The following is a 16,774-nucleotide window of genomic DNA, read 5'->3' as shown; positions in this document are numbered from 1 at the left end:
AGGGTGGAGAGTGTCTGACCAGAGATCCTTCTCGGATCACAGTTGGATAATTCTCAATCTAAATCTCACCACAGAGGTCTCTAAACCCTTCAGAGACCCCAGGAGGATCGACTGGAGAAAGCTTGGTCAAGTAATTAAGAACAAACTCTCCGGTGCGCAAATTGGTAAAATTGGCACGATAGACGAACTGGAGTCAAAGGTTGGGGCTCTGGAAAAGGCATTCAATACCGCTTTTAAAGTCTCGCGCCCTACTAAGTACAGCAAAAAGACACTGCCACCGTGGTGGAATGAAGATCTCTCCAGTCTCAGGAAGCTGACCAGAGAAAACTTCAACATTTGCTAGAGGCAAAAATACTGGCAACCATAGAAGGACTCCCTGAAGAAGTACAAGTCGGCCATCAGGACCTCCAAGGGGCGGTCTTGGTTCGACTATTGTAAGAACATCGAAAAAACCAGTGAATCCCCGAAGCTCAGTAAGATTCTGTCCAAGGAGCATAAGAGCCCGTCCTTTCGGAAGGCTCCTGGACGGAATCTTCTAGTGAAACCTTGGAGCTACTGATTCAAAAGCACATTCCCGCCAGCGAGGAGGACTATGAGTCAGGACCTTCCTTGGAGGGTTTGCGTCCACCCCAGCTGTGCGAGACTCTCAAATAGGTAATTACCGAGGATAGGATCGGCTGGGCTATAAACAGTTTCTCCGCATGTAAATCTCCAGGCCCAGATGGCATAATGCCAGTCATGCTTCAGAAGCAGCAGAAAAGGGTTGTGCCATCGCTGGTTGAGATTTACTGGAACTGTGTCTCTTTAGGATACGTACCACAGTCCTGGAGGCGCGCACTTGTGGTTTTCATACCAAAAGGGGGCAGGCGCGGTCATGAGTCCGATCAATCAGCCTGACCTCTTTCGTGCTGAAGACCCTAGAGCGCGTCCTGGACATCCACTTAAGGACGATTATGAAGAGAATGCCTTTCTCTAAGTCCCAGCATGCCTACCTCAAAGGAAAATCCACAAAAACCGCCCTCTACGAGGTAATTGGCACGGTTGAGCGGTCGTTGCAGTACAAGCAGTATATCCTAGCTGCCTTCTTGGATATAGAGGGGGCTTTCAACAACGTTAGTACCAACGCCATCAAGGAAGCCTTGGCCAGTATTGGATTGGAGGGATGCCTTACGCCTTACATTATAACCATGTTAAGGACCAGGATAATCCAATTGGATCTAGGAGGTAACCACTTGACCAGAGCTATGTACAGAGGCACGTCCCAGGGTAGCGCCATCTCTCCGCTGCTCTGGTTAGTAGTAATGGACGCAATTTTACGAATATTGGACAGTAGCAGAGTGAAGGTGGTGGCGTATGCCGACGACTTGGTGATATTAGTGTCGGGGATATTTCCATCCATTACAAGCGACATCGTGGAAGAAGCGTTGCGAAAGGTGTGCCTGTGGGCGCAAGATCCGGACTCGGCCTAAACCTAACCAAAACGGAACTGATGCTATTCACCACCAAGCCAAAGATACCTGAATTCCAACTACCAGGGCTGAATGAACAAAGATGGGGTGGGGTGTAATCCTGGATCCAAAGCTAAATTGGAGATTGAATATAGAACTGAGGGTTACCAAGGCCTGTATAGCCTTCTATGCCCGCAATAGAACCCTTGCAAAGAAATAGGGTCTCCGGCCGAGGATGGTTCTCTGAATGTACACCGCTGTAATGCGTCCGATCTATTGTATGGTGACAGGTTTTGAGCAAAAAATACAATAGGCTGAATGTTAATGGGATTCAAAGAACGCGTGTGCAGGTGCTACTGGGGCTCTGCAGTCTTGCCCGGCAGATACTCTCAATGTATACCTGCATCTCCTCCCCCTAGACCTCCACATTAAATACGTTACAGTGTGCAGTGCCGTCACCTGAGTCCGGATGCTGGGTAGCGAAGTTCTAAGGTCACAGTAACATCCTAGACGAAGTACCTCGGGAAATCTGGGCGAGGTTCGAGCTCAAAACGTAATATAGCCATTCTGACCGACAGCCAAGCGGCCATCAAGGCCCTGAACTCAGCGACGACAATCTTCCAGGCTGGTGGGGCAGTGCAGAGACGCGCTGAACCGTCTGATCAGCACGCTCAAGAGCACCCTCCTCTGGGTTCCCGGGCATGAAGACATAGAGAGCAATGAGCGGGCTGACGGATTGGCCAGGCGAAACTCTGCTCTTGGCAGCCCGTCGGTGTTTCATTGGCGGCTGTCAGGGGCGGAGTCTACTCGCACTACCTGGCAGCCCCGGGCCTTGCATGGCGAAGACTTACGAGTTGTGCCAAGTCAAGGAGAATTTTACCCAATTATATCATAATATAGTCCGATCACGACAGCTCCTGTGCCAGACCCGTGCAAATGCATTTAAGATTACGGCGGTCTGCCCATAGGGGACCATGCCGCCAGGCTCGGCATGCTCTACAATTCGCGTTGCCGAAGCTGTGGGGAAGAAAAGGAAACCCTGATACACATTCTCTGCGATTGCCGAGCTCTAACTAGACTCAGGCTACGGACACTGGGCACACCATTCTTTGGGGACCTCAGAAAGATTTCTGGCTTCAGATTGGGAGAGCTGCTTTCCTTCGTGAATGCTACGGACTGGTTCTGAAGATCCGACCCAGCTAGCCTCTGTTTCTCTGCTCTCATAACAGCAGTACCGATCTTAGGAGTTTGTGGCATCAAAACGGCGCACCACAACGCTAATTGGGCTCCTCGGAGCGGCCACTGATACCTACTTACCTACTATAAATACCGATGTGAAGAAAGTACTATAAATACCGATGTGAAGAAAGTATGTGCACCGTTAGATTGTAGTTTCTCGCAGTGGAAAGTTTTTGAAGTGCGTTAATTTAAAAAAGTGGCAAAAACACGTAGAATGAATGATATCGTCAAAGGAGAAATAATTACGTTATTTCATAAAAAATATAGCACACAACAAATTGCGGTCGTTGTGAGCTTTAGTCAGTCTTTTGTAGCTGATTTTTTAAAAGAATTCCCTGCCACTGGGTCTACTGCTCGGAAACGGGGTTCTGGAAGGCGGAGAAAAACTACATCAGCCGAAGGCAGACTGGTGCGGTGATTCTGCCTGGGGGATCGGTTTGAAAACTCGTCGGGCATTAGAAAAGAGCTCAAAGATGCCATTGGGACAGAAATTGATGCATCAACGGTTCGTCGGGAGTTCAGAGAGGGCGGATTTCATGGCCGACGTCCCGCAAAGAAGACTTTTTTAAATGGAAGAATGTGCGGGCGGAAGCAACGCTATTTGTGGACAAAGAACCCTGGATAAGTGGCAAACTATAATATTTTCCGATGAATCCCAATGGGGATGAGATTCACCACGTATTGAGAAGACCAGGTGAGCGATACAGTAGGAAGTGTGTTGGGGGCTAGGACTGCTTTTCGTTTTATGGTGTGAAAGGACTTTCATTAATTTATGGAATAGTCAATGGTACGGCTTATACACGGATCTTGGAGGAGCATCTGACAGCTTGATTTGAAGAGCAATATCAGTATTCAAGCGACGATTCTGCGCCGTCACAAGTCCCACATTGTAAGTAATAATTTTTCTCATTTTCTCTAGCTGTTTTCCAAATATTTGGCTTTTTTGCTTTGGAAGTGCGCAACTTTGTGGACGAAAACTCAGTACAACAGCTGACTTGGCCCGGAAACAGCTCTGATTTAAACTCCATAGGAAACTTGTGAGCACTAATGAAGAAAAATGTAGCTGAACAGAAGCCGAAAAGCCAACTTGAGCTTGATTTAATCCTCTTAAGCACTGATCGAATTTTTGTGCCCAGTACTGTATAATGAGCAAAAATTATGTTCAAATGAAAAGTAAAAATGAAAGGCTTTCTGGAAAATTGGGAAGTTTAATATAAGCGATCTTCTTTCGTATATTGAGCAACTAAAACGTGACAAGGAAATAGTTGTTTTCGTTGGCTTTGTTAAAAGGTAACATGTGCAGAAAATTCCCTTCAGCTTCAATTCAAGATTTGGAATACTCTGTTCACCATAACTTCACAAAGGGAAAAACAATTTTCCAGTCAAAAATTATAAACAAATGCACTTTTGTTCCACTAAACCACATTGCTACGTACAATCACAGCGTAAAAAAGCCATACCAATTTCTCGTTTGTAACGAGCCATGCAATGAAGCAACTAGTTATATGTAACCTTCTTAAAAACCCTAACTAACAAAACCCTCATAACTTACAATCTACAACAGAGGAAATTACTTCAAATCGCATACATACCTGATGGATTGGTTGATGTAAGTTCATCGTATGATGAGCTGGAGGCATCGGTTGAATGTAAACACCGTAGGATTGAGCCGATGTTGCACCGGCCGTTTGTGTACCCGTTAAATTAAATGGAGGCGGTGTACCCGAATGGAACGATTGTTTCTCATACGACTGTTTTTTTTTTTTAGTTTAGGTCGTTATGTAAACATTATCAATCAACAAATAACGCAAACGTTGAGAAAATTGAGGGAGAAAAAAAGATAATTCATATATAAGCATGATTTGTAGAACATTTAAACATATTATTGAACATTACATTGACTTTGTTAAGCGCTACATGGCTTTTACCATACATTGATGATGAAATATCAGACCCTGAACTTGCCTGTGGTGGATTTGTTACGTTCTGAGCCTTGGATTGTTGACCTACTCCCGACGCGGGGTACTCAATATATCCTTTATTATAGTCTTTAGTTGCTTGGCTCAGAGCATCGTAACTTGTTGATCCATAACCACTATTATAGGACGGTTTTGGAAATTGTCCACCAGACGTGGCATTTGCCGTTGGCATTTGTTGCTGTGCAAGGGAAGAGAAAAAATATTTTCAATAACGTAAGTTGTCTTTACGTAATGTGGGACTAGTCTGAATCTGTGAAATTGATAGCTAGCATTCTACATATACTCACCGGATATATTGCAGGTGTACCATATTGGAAACTGCCAGGCATCATGTTGGCATTATAAAAGTAGGCATAAGGTACGTTTAACATTGCACCACTAGATCCAGCCTGCTGCGACAATGTACTGGAGACCTTGATGAATGAGAAAATAACACTATTAATATACAATGAATACATCATAAGATATTGGAAGCAATATATGTAAACTATTTTTCCTTTATGGTAAAATTTTGGAGCTATCTGCACCTTAAATTTGCTTGTAAGTGTGCGAATCTTCACGTGAGCATTAAAAAATTAGAAGATCTTCTTATATAGAGTCTGTTACATAAGAGCGTGGTCACTGTTACACGTAGATAAAAAATCAGAGCGTCCTGTTTCTTTTTCTATTACATAGAGGGCACCTCAGTCCTTCATGCTTTTTGTAAAAAGTCAGCTCTCTGTCAAATTTAGTCTTCAATTGAGTGGTGTTTCGAAATGAGTGCTGTTTACGCCTCTCGCTTTGAGGTAATTTTTCTATGTTTGTATGAAAAAGGACCCAAATTAACGCAAACTGCTGCTACGAAATATATGGGAAAGTCGAAGCAGTTCGTTAGCAAGTGGATAAATCGCTATAAAAAGGTCGGTAACGTTGATGATTTTCCTGATCGCGGAAGTGCAAGCAAAGTCTCAAAAAAAGACGAAAAAAAGATTCTCGCATTGTTCTCGAAAGATCCAACTTTGACTTTCCGTGGAGTTGCTGTGAAATTGAAAGAAAAAGGTGTTGACATATCTTACGGAACGATTCGCAGGCACTTGGTTGCCAATAAACTGAAATATCGCAGTACTTTGGAAAAACCAATGTTGAGTGCAAAACACGTTGAAAAACGAATGGAATGGGCGAAGGAAAACTTGGACCGCGATTGGAGCAACGTATTTTTTTCTAATGAATCCTCTTTCTGGGCATTTCCGAGCATCAAACACGCCTGGGCAACCTCCACCAGTAGGATGCTTCTCAAAGGTTTCGGTACTTTGTTCTTATTTACCGAGAATTTAAATGCCGAAAAAATGAATAAAATATATTAACAGGCTTTGTTACCATCTGCTAAGCGATGGTATATCAAGAAAAATGAAAGCTGGATCCTTCAAGAGGACAACGATCCGAAACATCGGAGTCGAGCGTGTAGCGAGTGGAAGGCGCAAAACGGAGTTGTCACTTTAGATTGGCCATCTCAGTCACCGGATGCAAATCCCATAGAAAATGTGTGGGCTCTGATGAAAATGCAGCTTCGCAGACGCAAGCCATGTAATTTACATCAACTTTCTCGACAAATTCGGAAAATTTGGAGGTCTTTTCCGGTAGAATATGCAGAAAAACTAGTGAAAAGTATGCCCCGACGGTGCCAGGCCATAATTGACAATGCAGGAGATTGGACTTGCTACTGAGGTATTTGCATTGAGTATTGACGACCAAATTATCAATAAATTTGCGAATTTTCGAGAAATCAATTGTTATTATTTAACAGTGACCACGCTCTTATGTAACAGATTGTACTTGAAAAATAATCCATTTACAGATACGAGAGTGTATCAAATATAATTGGGACTGATTTTAAGATTCCGAAGAGGTCTGATATCCGGAAAGGATTGATGTTACCTTTATTGAAAAGGGAAACCGAGCGTAATTCTCTCGAACCCCATACCGTATCGTAGTGCGAAGGGTCCCTGGAGCAAAAAATTATTATTAAGTTTTTGGCCAGGAAGGGAGAGTATCCGACTGAAATTTTGGAGCAATTGCGCGCATGGTTCGAGAAAACACCCTTTCAAAGACTGGGGTATTTGCGTCGCAATAGGAATTCTCTGGAGGGCGTGAGGAAGTCGAGAATTGAAAAACATGGAGGCGATCCGTAGGCCCTTAGAAATATCGCTATTCGAAATCGTTGAGGAAGTCCACATAAACTATCGAAGCGTCCAAAAAATCGTGGCAGATGACTTGGAATTTGGAAGAGTTCTCGCGAGATGAGTGCCACGTCTCCTTTCGGAAAATCGTCATCAATTCATTCATGTTCGGACGATTTCAGCAAAAGGGAGATGCGTTTTTGGATAGTGTCGTCACTTGTAACGACGAGATCTGGAAGTGTATGCAGAGTCAAGTGGCCTTGAACTTTTAATAGATTGTGATGCGAACGCTCAACATTTTTGTTGGGGAAGCAGCAAAAGCTGTTTGATCTTATCACTTTAGTTGGTCTGATGACCGCGAACGCAGGGAGCGCTCCTACGTTTGTGGGGTCAAGAAAAAGTGAAGTAATTGACCTAACAATCTGCAGTTCAAAGTTGTTAATGTTGATTAGAAACTGGCGAATACTAGATGAAGTGTCACTCTCAGATCACCGTTACTTAGAATTTAGTCTGAAAATTTCAGGCGAACAGCCTGTAATACAAAGGCGTAATCATAGAAAAACGGATTAAACAAACTTCAATGAACTTCTGGGCGAGAAAGTTGAGCTTCCTAGGCTACTAAGGACTCCTTTCGCGATATAAGATCATTAATGGGAGTGCTTTGAAGGGGCTTGTCCTATTTCCCGAGGCCAGCGTGTTAAAATGGTTCCATGGTGGAAACGAGAACTGCAAAGACTTAGGAAATCAACCAGACGACTTCCAACTCGGGCTAGCAAAAGCAATAAAAATGAAGATCGGTTAAAGTTCCGGAACTCACAGCGTGAATATAAGAAGGTCTTAAAACGTTCAAAACGAGACTCTTTTCGAGCATACTGTGAGGGGCTGGAAAGTGAAAGGGAGACTTCCAGGCCGTGCAGAGTCCTTAATAAGGATGAGTCGGCCAAATTGGACTGTCTTAGAAAACCGGATGATACTTTCACGAACTCCAGAGCTGAGTCTATCCAGACTCTCTTAGAAGTACACCACCCTGGAGAACAAGTCTCAGAAGTGAGAAGAAGAGAATTGGCGGTTTCTGCAAACCTTTCAACACGAAGTTGTTGCAAGAGGAATTGGGACACTGCGAGAGCGGATGTTACCAATGAAAAGGCGAGAGGAGGAGGAGGAATGGAACTGTCAGGTTAAGGGACCCCCTGCTATTCGGCTCCTCCACCAGTCGAGTTCTATCTTCTTAGCAACGAAGGACTCGAACGTAAAGGACAACACGACTCCACCGGTCAGCACTCCTCAGCATGTTGTCTGGAGAGGGATCCCTGTGTTTAAATAGAGCTGCTGACAGACTCCATCCCACCTTCCAAAAGAAAAACAAGTCGGGAAACCGGAAGCTGGACGCTTCAGGTATGAAAGCGCAAAGCTCCCCGTCTCTGTACTTGCGTGAGACGTTTATGATATACCTCCTTAACAAGAGCATCAGTCCATATCTCTGCTCCCTAGAGCAGGCCAGACTGCGTTGAACTCATCAGGAAACGTCGCCTGCTAGACGTAGGACCCCCAATGTTTGCCATTAGCCTACTGAACGCCGAAACTCCAGCTGCAGCCTTGTTCGTTACTGCTTTGATTTACTCAAAAAAGCTCATCTTTGAGTCGAGAGTCAGTCCGAGGTACCTTACCGCCGGTTTTGACTCGATTATCAACTCGCCGAACGATATAGGACGCAGGGTTGGAATTCTCTTTTCAGTCAGGATGACTACATCGGTTTTTTCCAGTGCAATGTTAAGACCAAGAGTAGTCATCCATCCGCTTACCCGTCACATCGGGGTCTATGTGCCTCCGCTCGTCGAACGGCATCAACTGTGGATCTCCCTGCTCTAAAACCAAACTGCCGGGAGATAAATCTCCGGCAGCGCGTATCGCTTGAGTCTACTTCTGATGAGTTTTTCAAGCACTTTTCAAGCAGTGTCAAGCATACATAGTGGACGGTATGGAGACGGCAACTCGGGGTCACCTTTCCCTTTGTGGATCAGCGCAAGCCTCGCCACCTTCCAACGAGCAGGAGGGTATAGAGCACTTAGAGCAACTTCTAAGAAATATTTTTCGAGGATGCCTTCCTCTGGACTAGGTGCCTTCCTTTGGCCAGAAGGTGAAGGTAATCTTGATACCTAAGCCTTCATACCAAATCCAAAAAACTTCAGGCAAATCAGCTAAACATCATTTTCGCTGAAATGTCTGGAGAGAAGTCGCTAAGGCCGCACTAACTAAATGAAAACCAACATGCTTATCAACGTGGAAAGTCCTGTGAGTCTGCTCTTCTTTGATTTCAAAACTCGAGGATGCAATTCTGAGAAGCGAGTACGTAATGGGGGTGTTCGTGGACATTGAAAAGGCTTTCGACTGTGCATAGGGGTCATCACCTCTGTCATGAGCACGTTGCAGCTCGGAATGCATTACTCGATTTGCAGCCCTTGGATTCGTTTATCTAGAGCGCTGCAATGAGAGCAGCTCATAGAATAATTCAATTAGATTTTTGGGGAAACAATAGACATGGCCGCATAGACCATTGGAGGAGTCATTTGGAGAACTGAATGCATGTTCTGATTCTCGGATACCCATACACCTGAATACCAGACATAGCTTGATAATAATAATAATCGTTCGGGCAACAATTCAATTGAATTTGGGCTTAAAAGCGTGTTAGAGGTTTTCACTCAAGACCGTAACCGTGTACTGCAGAACTACGGTACACTGTAGGAGGCAATATGATCAACATTGCGTCTGTCCGTGGTTCTTATCCTAATTTGATTGATAATTAGGTACTCATTCACAGTTGAGTCCGCTGGTATTCGATATCCAGTCACGATAGAAATCCCTTTGCCATCAGTGAACCACGACGCTCTTTCCGGCGGGTATTCCGGGATAGATTGTAGAAAGTGATGATAAGATAACTTAATAACGGAAATATGCATGCACTAACATGATCCGCATCTTACAAATCAATATACACTGAAGTGCAATCGCTCACGAGTTCCTAGCGCAGTTCGCTGCGCAAATCTAGTGCTAATCAGCGAACACTACTGGAGCAACGACCCAGCCACATGACGTCTTGACTTATTATGAACTACTGTTGCTTGGGGCGATGACGGCCTTTGGTATCAGCCCTACCCAGGAAAAAACTAAAGTAGTCATTTTGACTAGAAAAAATTGCAAATTTGCGTCCCGTACCGATCGGCAAGATAATTAAAAGAGTCATAATGTTCGACTCGAATATGTGCTTTTTCCATTAAATCAAAGCAGCAACGGTTAGCGCCACGGTTGGAGTTCCGGCATTAAATAGGCTGGGGGCGCTATTTTTAGCAGGAGACGTCTTTTTATAAATGCAAAAAATTCTATTTTGCCCGCTAAGATTTGGACTCACGCTCTTCGCAAGGAGGTGCATCGTAATTGCCTTGCGTAAGTATAGAGATGAGAAGCTTTGGGAACAATGTCTGCCTACCACGCTGTCTCAGAGTCAAATGTGATAGTGGCCGCAAGAGAGACTCCAACAATCCTTTTCCCAAGGAACGTAAAACTATTATATCTACAATTACAAAGGAAAAGACTCAAGGAATATGATTTTTGTTGAAAAACGACAATATACAGTCAGGAGGCAGATAGATTGTGCGGCCTAGCGGCAATTTAGGTCCGTGGTTAGACCAAAAGCATGGTTAGATTGGCATGGAAGTTTTCAGTGTTAACCTACATAAGATTAGGAAAGTGGGCGACGCCGTCCATATCTTTTTTCTCGTGAAAGGTGAGATGGAATAACAATTGTCAGAAAGATGCTGCCGACAGATGGACCCGTTTTGCGCAGTTACAGCTCGATCAGATGGCACGGGGTTCTTTAAACTAACGATTCCCTTTCACCTCTGAATTTTCTTTGACGAAAAGAATTTCCTGACTTGCAAGTGAGGCTAGCCGAAAGTAATGTGTCAAACGGAGGTGTTCAATTGGTAGTCCAGGGGCTTACCGTTACGGAAGGCTAACACTTGGTGTGTAGGAATGTATTTTAAGGTCTAGATTACATATAGATGCATTATCCTGATAATTTTTTTTCGGACTAAGAGTCCGCTCTCACTTCTATTTTTCGGCTATTTTTTGGCCCTATACTCCCTGATTTTGCAACAGATGTCAAAACTAAGATTTGTTCATGGCAGTACTAACCGAGTTCTTTTATTTAATACCCCACACGAGTGCATAAGGAGAAAAGCATTTACATCCCTTTTTGTAAGCCAGAGAGCCGCATGTATACGTGGGATGACATTAACCAAATCGACTATGTTATCATCGAAAGTTTTTTCTTCAGCCTTTGTCCCGTTCACAAACGAGGTCGGCTCGTCGTGATCGATTTCACCATTTGGTTCTATCAAATGCCTGATCTAGATGCAATCTCGAGGCTTTTAAATCCCCGTCCAGCGTATCACGCCATCGTTGTTTTGGTCGGCGTTTTGGCCGTTTACCATCGACTTCGATGTTCAGACCAATCTTGGCAAATGAATTCTCGTTAGTGCGAATTAAGTGACCATACCATCGAAGACGCCTCTCTCGCAGTTTTTTCCACGAACGGTGCAACTCCACATCGATTGCGGATATCCTTATTCCGGATGTGATCAAAACGTGTCACGCCACTACTCCAAAGCAACATCTTCGTCTCAATTACCGCAAGACGCCGTTCATTGTCTTTTATAGTTGGCCAACACTCAGAACCATAGAGAGCGACAGGACGGACGACATTGCCGTAAATTTTAGATTTGAGACGTTCATTGATACGTCAAGATACTACAAGGAGCAAACTGTCACTCGGTTCACTTCTTCATTCAAGTTAAATGTCGATATCGGATAGCCATACTAGAAGGAACTGGGTTCCTAAGCTCAATGTGAAAAAATTGACAGACGACATGACCAAAGAGGCTGTGAAAGTATATTTCGAAACACTATCTCAGGTTGGTTTGGAAGAAAATTGCGAGCGAATATGTGTCGACAGAAAGGTCCCCACGAGCCAGATAGCATAGGTAAAGAATTAAAGCTATACGCTCAACTCGACAACATCATATGCGAAACTCTGTTAATCCTTATGCATGATGACGTAGATTGAGACCAATCGTCCACAGCCCAGGCCTCAACGGAATCTCAGCCAAAGAAAGTAAAACAGTGTTCAACAGTCGAATTTTCGAATTAATCTTGTAGTGACCGCGGCTGCGCGACGGGAGCGGAATTTCATTCGGCTCTTTCTTAATTAATTTGCTTAAACAATGCATTTAATAGTGTGCAATTGCCTTAATGTTCGCCGCAGATTGCACATTATTCAATGCATTCGAGCGAATTGATCTTGACAGGCGGCGAATGATTTGCCGCATCTGCAGGCGCATGCGCATATTGCCGCAACATTGCCGAGTGAGAAAGGCTATGTAGCGGGAATAGAAGCGGTGCACGAACAAAGCAGAGCGAGAATGTTGCTGGGTGGAAGAGTTTTGGGCTAGGGGGGAGATTGGTTTTTGGTGCGGAATGGAAGACAGGAAAAAGAAGCAGCGGGTTTTGGCTAGAGAATCGAGGAAGAGGAACGGAATTCAATTTTGATAAAAGGAGATTGGAATTTGGCGTTGTAAGAGTGAGGACGGAGGAAAGAAAAGAGGAGCGTTTTTTTTTTGTTTGCTGCTGGCTGGAGAATCGAGGAAGAAAAAATAAAGAAAGAGGAGAGAAAGTCTGGGAGAAGAGAAGAAGATCCGGAGATGTGAAGATTTTTCGCGAGCAAAGGAAAAGAATTGAATCCGAAGAAAACGAAAACCATATCGTGCTAAGCCCTAACGCAAGGGCATTGTAAACAAAGATTCCGTGGATAAGTTCAAATCGTTAAAAATGCATAGTGATTTAGGGCAAAGAGGAGAAAAACAATTAAAAAGACAGATAATTGAAGTGTCGGATGATTAAGTTAATATTTAGCTGCCGAAGTAAAATGTCGGAATTCCCGCGCTGTGTATAAACAAAAAAAAAGAAAAAGACATAAAACGTGAATTACGAAATTATAGAGAGGAAGTGAATTAACGCTAATTTTTTTCTAAGGACTATATATTGTGTTATTATTAATATTTTGAATGTTATAAAAAAATATAGATACTATTATAGAAGCATCAATCCGAGCTCGGAGTGACATCAGAGTAAGTTATTCGTTTATTTTCTTTTCTTCTTCTATTTCTTTTTATAGTTTTTATTTTATGATTTTTATTTTATTTGATTCTTTTCTTTTAAGTGTTACATTTTAGTTATTTTTATTTTAATTTTTGTCTTACTATGTATTGAAGCTGAACAAGTAAATAATGATGGAATAATTTGAAGTAGTTTGAGGACTTCCTCCCCTTAGTTCCTCCTTACTCCCGCGGAATTCCTATATAAGGGACATCCTCTAAACGAATCACTGGCCGGAGGATGTCGAGGAAGGGCGGGAACCTCAGAGGCCGCGCCTCGTACAAGATCTGAGGCGGAAGAGACGGCAATTGAGACGGTGATCCGTCGTAGATCTTCCCCTCCTTGATCGCGGCACTCGGGTCCGGAGACTTACGGCTCCACGCGCGCGGTCGAGCCGTTTTTTTTTTTTATTTTCCAATTTAGCTCGCGTTCTGTTTGTCCATCGATAGGCCGTCGCGAAATTCCTTGTAAAATCGAAGTTAAAATCCGGTGCGGACCCATGCATCGGAAAAGGCACGTTGTTTTAAGTAATGAAGCGTGAGGGATCAAAGCGCTCAAAGGACCCCCCCACATTCCCGAGCCTGTCTAGCACAGAGGCGTGCAAGAACGTGTCGACCGAGCACTTTGATAGAGTTTCAGTCTTTGTGGGCAGACCTTCACGGTCAATTTTGCCAATTTGGTTAGCTTTTTTTTGGGATAGCTCTGCCCTCTAGGTGGTTATCGGCCACTCAGGATGATCGGCCTGATCTTATATCCACACATATCATTACAATCTTCAGAGTCTTGACAACTGAACAGCGAATTGACTAGCGAAAAAGTTATAAACCTAATAAAATTGAGAACTATGTTTTGTGTCCACAGATCCAAAATAAATTTTACTCGTACAAATGGTCATCCCTGATCGTGAGGGGAGATCGCATGCTCGAAAAGTTAACTCACAAATAATGAAATCATAAATAGTACTTACATTGCTGACAGGGCTGGAATTATTGTCAGTTCGTGCGAAACGACCATCAGTCATTGTTGAATAGGCAACTGAAAGATTGGCATCACGTACTCCTGACGCACCTAAACTAGTTGCGGGGTAGTTAAGATCATAGTACTGCGTCTGTAAAAGAAATGAAACCATGCATTAACAGAGAATTAATATCTCCTTATTCTAATGCTACTGCAAAAACTCAAGCTACAAGATCCAAACTACTCTTTTCTCAAATGACTACTAAAATTCTTTTGTTCGTTGCGTGGACTTTATTTATTATTTTACGCCTTTATCAGGGCATTTCGACTATTAAATTTTTGAAAAAAAAAAAAAGAATAAAATTTTAAATTTTCCTTTAAAATGCTATTAGCCAGAAGAATCACTCCAAATACCCTGAAAATACTAGCTAAAAAATGTTGAACGCATCTTCGTTAAAAAGAATTCCTGTGCATCCAATCTCAAAGTTTTTCCTGCTATCCATAACGTTATGTAGAACCGATTCTCACCCTCCGCCATTGTTATAGACTAAACCTTGGCCATTTAAAAACTTACCACATGCGGCATTCGTTGTTGCATGATTTGTAGATCTTCATACGAATAAACCGCAGGCTGTTGGAAATACGGCAAACCAGTCTGTATGAATTGACTAACCATTTGAACATTCGGCACAATTCCAGCGGAACTCTTCGCGGCTGAATTCGTCACTTTTGTGTTGGTCAATCCTAATGATGGTGAACTTAAATTGTTTGTTGTTGCTGACGATGTTGTCGCTGAACTTACTGTACTACTTACAGTACCGCTTGATGTAACACTAGAAACACTGAAATTAGAAAAAGGAAAAGTATCTTGTAAGGATCATGGAAGGTCGTAGTTCTTAATGTTGTTACCGAATTTTTTATAAGTTAAGAAGGAGAATGAAAAAGCTACTTAGAATAGATATGATACGAACGTGACAGAATAGTATAAAATTCGAATCGATTACGTGGCATTAAATTTGAAAGGTTCATGCAATTGTTAATGGGAAACAAGCAAAGTGGCAAAGAGCATGCAAGGAGTGGGAAGGGACCGTTTATAGGGAAATTTTTAAATCTTACATTCCATTGTTTGTTCGGACGATACTCGTAACGATGAACAGTCGAGAATGAACATTTTCTTTGAAATATCGTCAATGTTCTCATATTTATTAATAATATTGATTTTTTTAATGCGAATGAATGTAAATTAGCTTAAAGTTGTGAAATAGCCATTAATCTACGTTATGAAATGAACTGGAAAAGCCTTTTTTTGTAGAAAGTGAAACCATAATAAGAACCTTGTCCTTCTCAGGACATAAAACCAAGTATATCCGTGACTGATTTCCATTTCCATTTGTTGTGGTGAGAAATGAATACTCCTAAACCTAGAACTCAGCCATGTTGACAATGTATCTAAAACTATCCTTGTTCAAATTGACAGAGATCAGGGAAGTATATGTGGACGCCCGGAATACATTGGAAAATTCAGGGTATTAAGTCCCATCTGATTCCATCTCTTCGTTAAAGAGAACATTGTTTTGTTCCTGCAGATTACGGGTTACTTGATGATGATAACAATAACCAGTTGTCCAGAAACCTAATGCACGCCCTCTAATCAGATAGAGTCAACAGCAAGGACCTCGAATCCCGACTATTCTATTAAGAGCTGGAACGTGTGATTTTTTTTAAAGACCAGTGAGAAAATATAAATTGAACTTCGTTAAAATTCAGAAAATTAAGCTCTTTGTTAATGATAATATGAATGCGAAGCCGAATATAATTTTTAAGAGTTCGAAATTGCATAAATTTGATTTGTTTGTTGCAGGTGAGAAAGGAAAGCCCCAAGGTTTTTAACTCCTTCAATGAACGTCGAAATTGCTCGCAATCGGTATTCCGCAAGAGTCGCTTCACTTTTGCTTGAAAGAATGATTTTCTGATTTTTTTCATGTAAGAATTTCTATGAGTTCTCGATGCTTTCATTTGAACAAAGTTCGCAGCGTATAAGAAGGCAAACTATTAATTTTAATGTGAAACTTCTTCATTCTATGTACATACAACGTTTTAAGAGTGCAGTAAATTTACGCGAAACAGTTTCTTACTAAAACTTTCTTAATAGTAACAATATCTCTACCAAACTTTCCAGTATAATGCTCAATGTTGTGACCTGGCAGATTAACTGTTAGGTCACGGTGTTTTATGTCTCGTGGACTTAATCCCAAGGTCTTCTTAAGACACGGATTAATTTTGTGGCCGCAATCAGAGCCCCGCCGCAGCAAGCTACGACAGTACCAGTCCATACCGAGTGCATGGATCAGCATTCATACTGGTGAATGCAAGACTTACCTAAATCTCTACCGAACTAAGGAGTACGACACCCGTGTTGAAACACAACACCACGCTGAGACCCGAAGGTCTCTGTTCGCTTGAACGCAACCACAACCCCATGAAGCTCCCACTAGGGGGCCAACCGCAAACAACCGAGCTGAACGCACATACAACAGGAGTTCATCTGAAGTTTGTGAATTCAGGGGCTATCGCGATTCCAGTATACCCCTGGTAAGGTTTCGTGACTATTGCCACTTCAGATGAATTGCCATTTGTTTCTGTCGAGGGATGGTGAATGTTTTTGCAGTTGTTGCTTTTGTTGTGCCTTCGTTGAATTTTAGAGTTCAAGGTCGGGGTTGACGAAATCAATAACTAGACTGAGACCGGATGGATGGGCAGCTGATCAGCTGAACACAAGGAG

The 16,774-nt window shown here is 42.7% G+C and overlaps 1 protein-coding gene across 8 annotated transcripts in view; it reads right to left on the bottom strand.

Annotated features, from left to right (window-relative positions):
* Nucleotides 1-16,774, bottom strand: part of LOC119648250 (protein lingerer) — a 69,219-nt gene that overhangs the window by 9,309 nt on the left and 43,136 nt on the right. For 6 of the 8 annotated variants that reach the window (XM_038050242.1, XM_038051693.1, XM_038053251.1 and 3 more), the window contains 5 exons: nt 14,567-14,834; nt 14,003-14,143; nt 4,954-5,079; nt 4,584-4,844; nt 4,280-4,438 (listed from right to left, as the gene is read on the bottom strand). In XM_038050242.1, the coding sequence (XP_037906170.1) occupies nt 4,280-4,438; nt 4,584-4,844; nt 4,954-5,079; nt 14,003-14,143; nt 14,567-14,834 (955 nt within the window). The remainder of the gene's footprint in view (nt 1-4,279; nt 4,439-4,583; nt 4,845-4,953; nt 5,080-14,002; nt 14,144-14,566; nt 14,835-16,774) is intronic. The other 2 variants (XM_038052446.1, XM_038055612.1) reach the window with 2 other exon arrangements.

The sequence above is a fragment of the Hermetia illucens genome, chromosome 1 (genome assembly GCF_905115235.1).
Source record: "Hermetia illucens chromosome 1, iHerIll2.2.curated.20191125, whole genome shotgun sequence".
NCBI lineage: Eukaryota > Metazoa > Arthropoda > Insecta > Diptera > Stratiomyidae > Hermetia > Hermetia illucens.
This window is presented reverse-complemented; position numbering and strand designations above follow the sequence as displayed.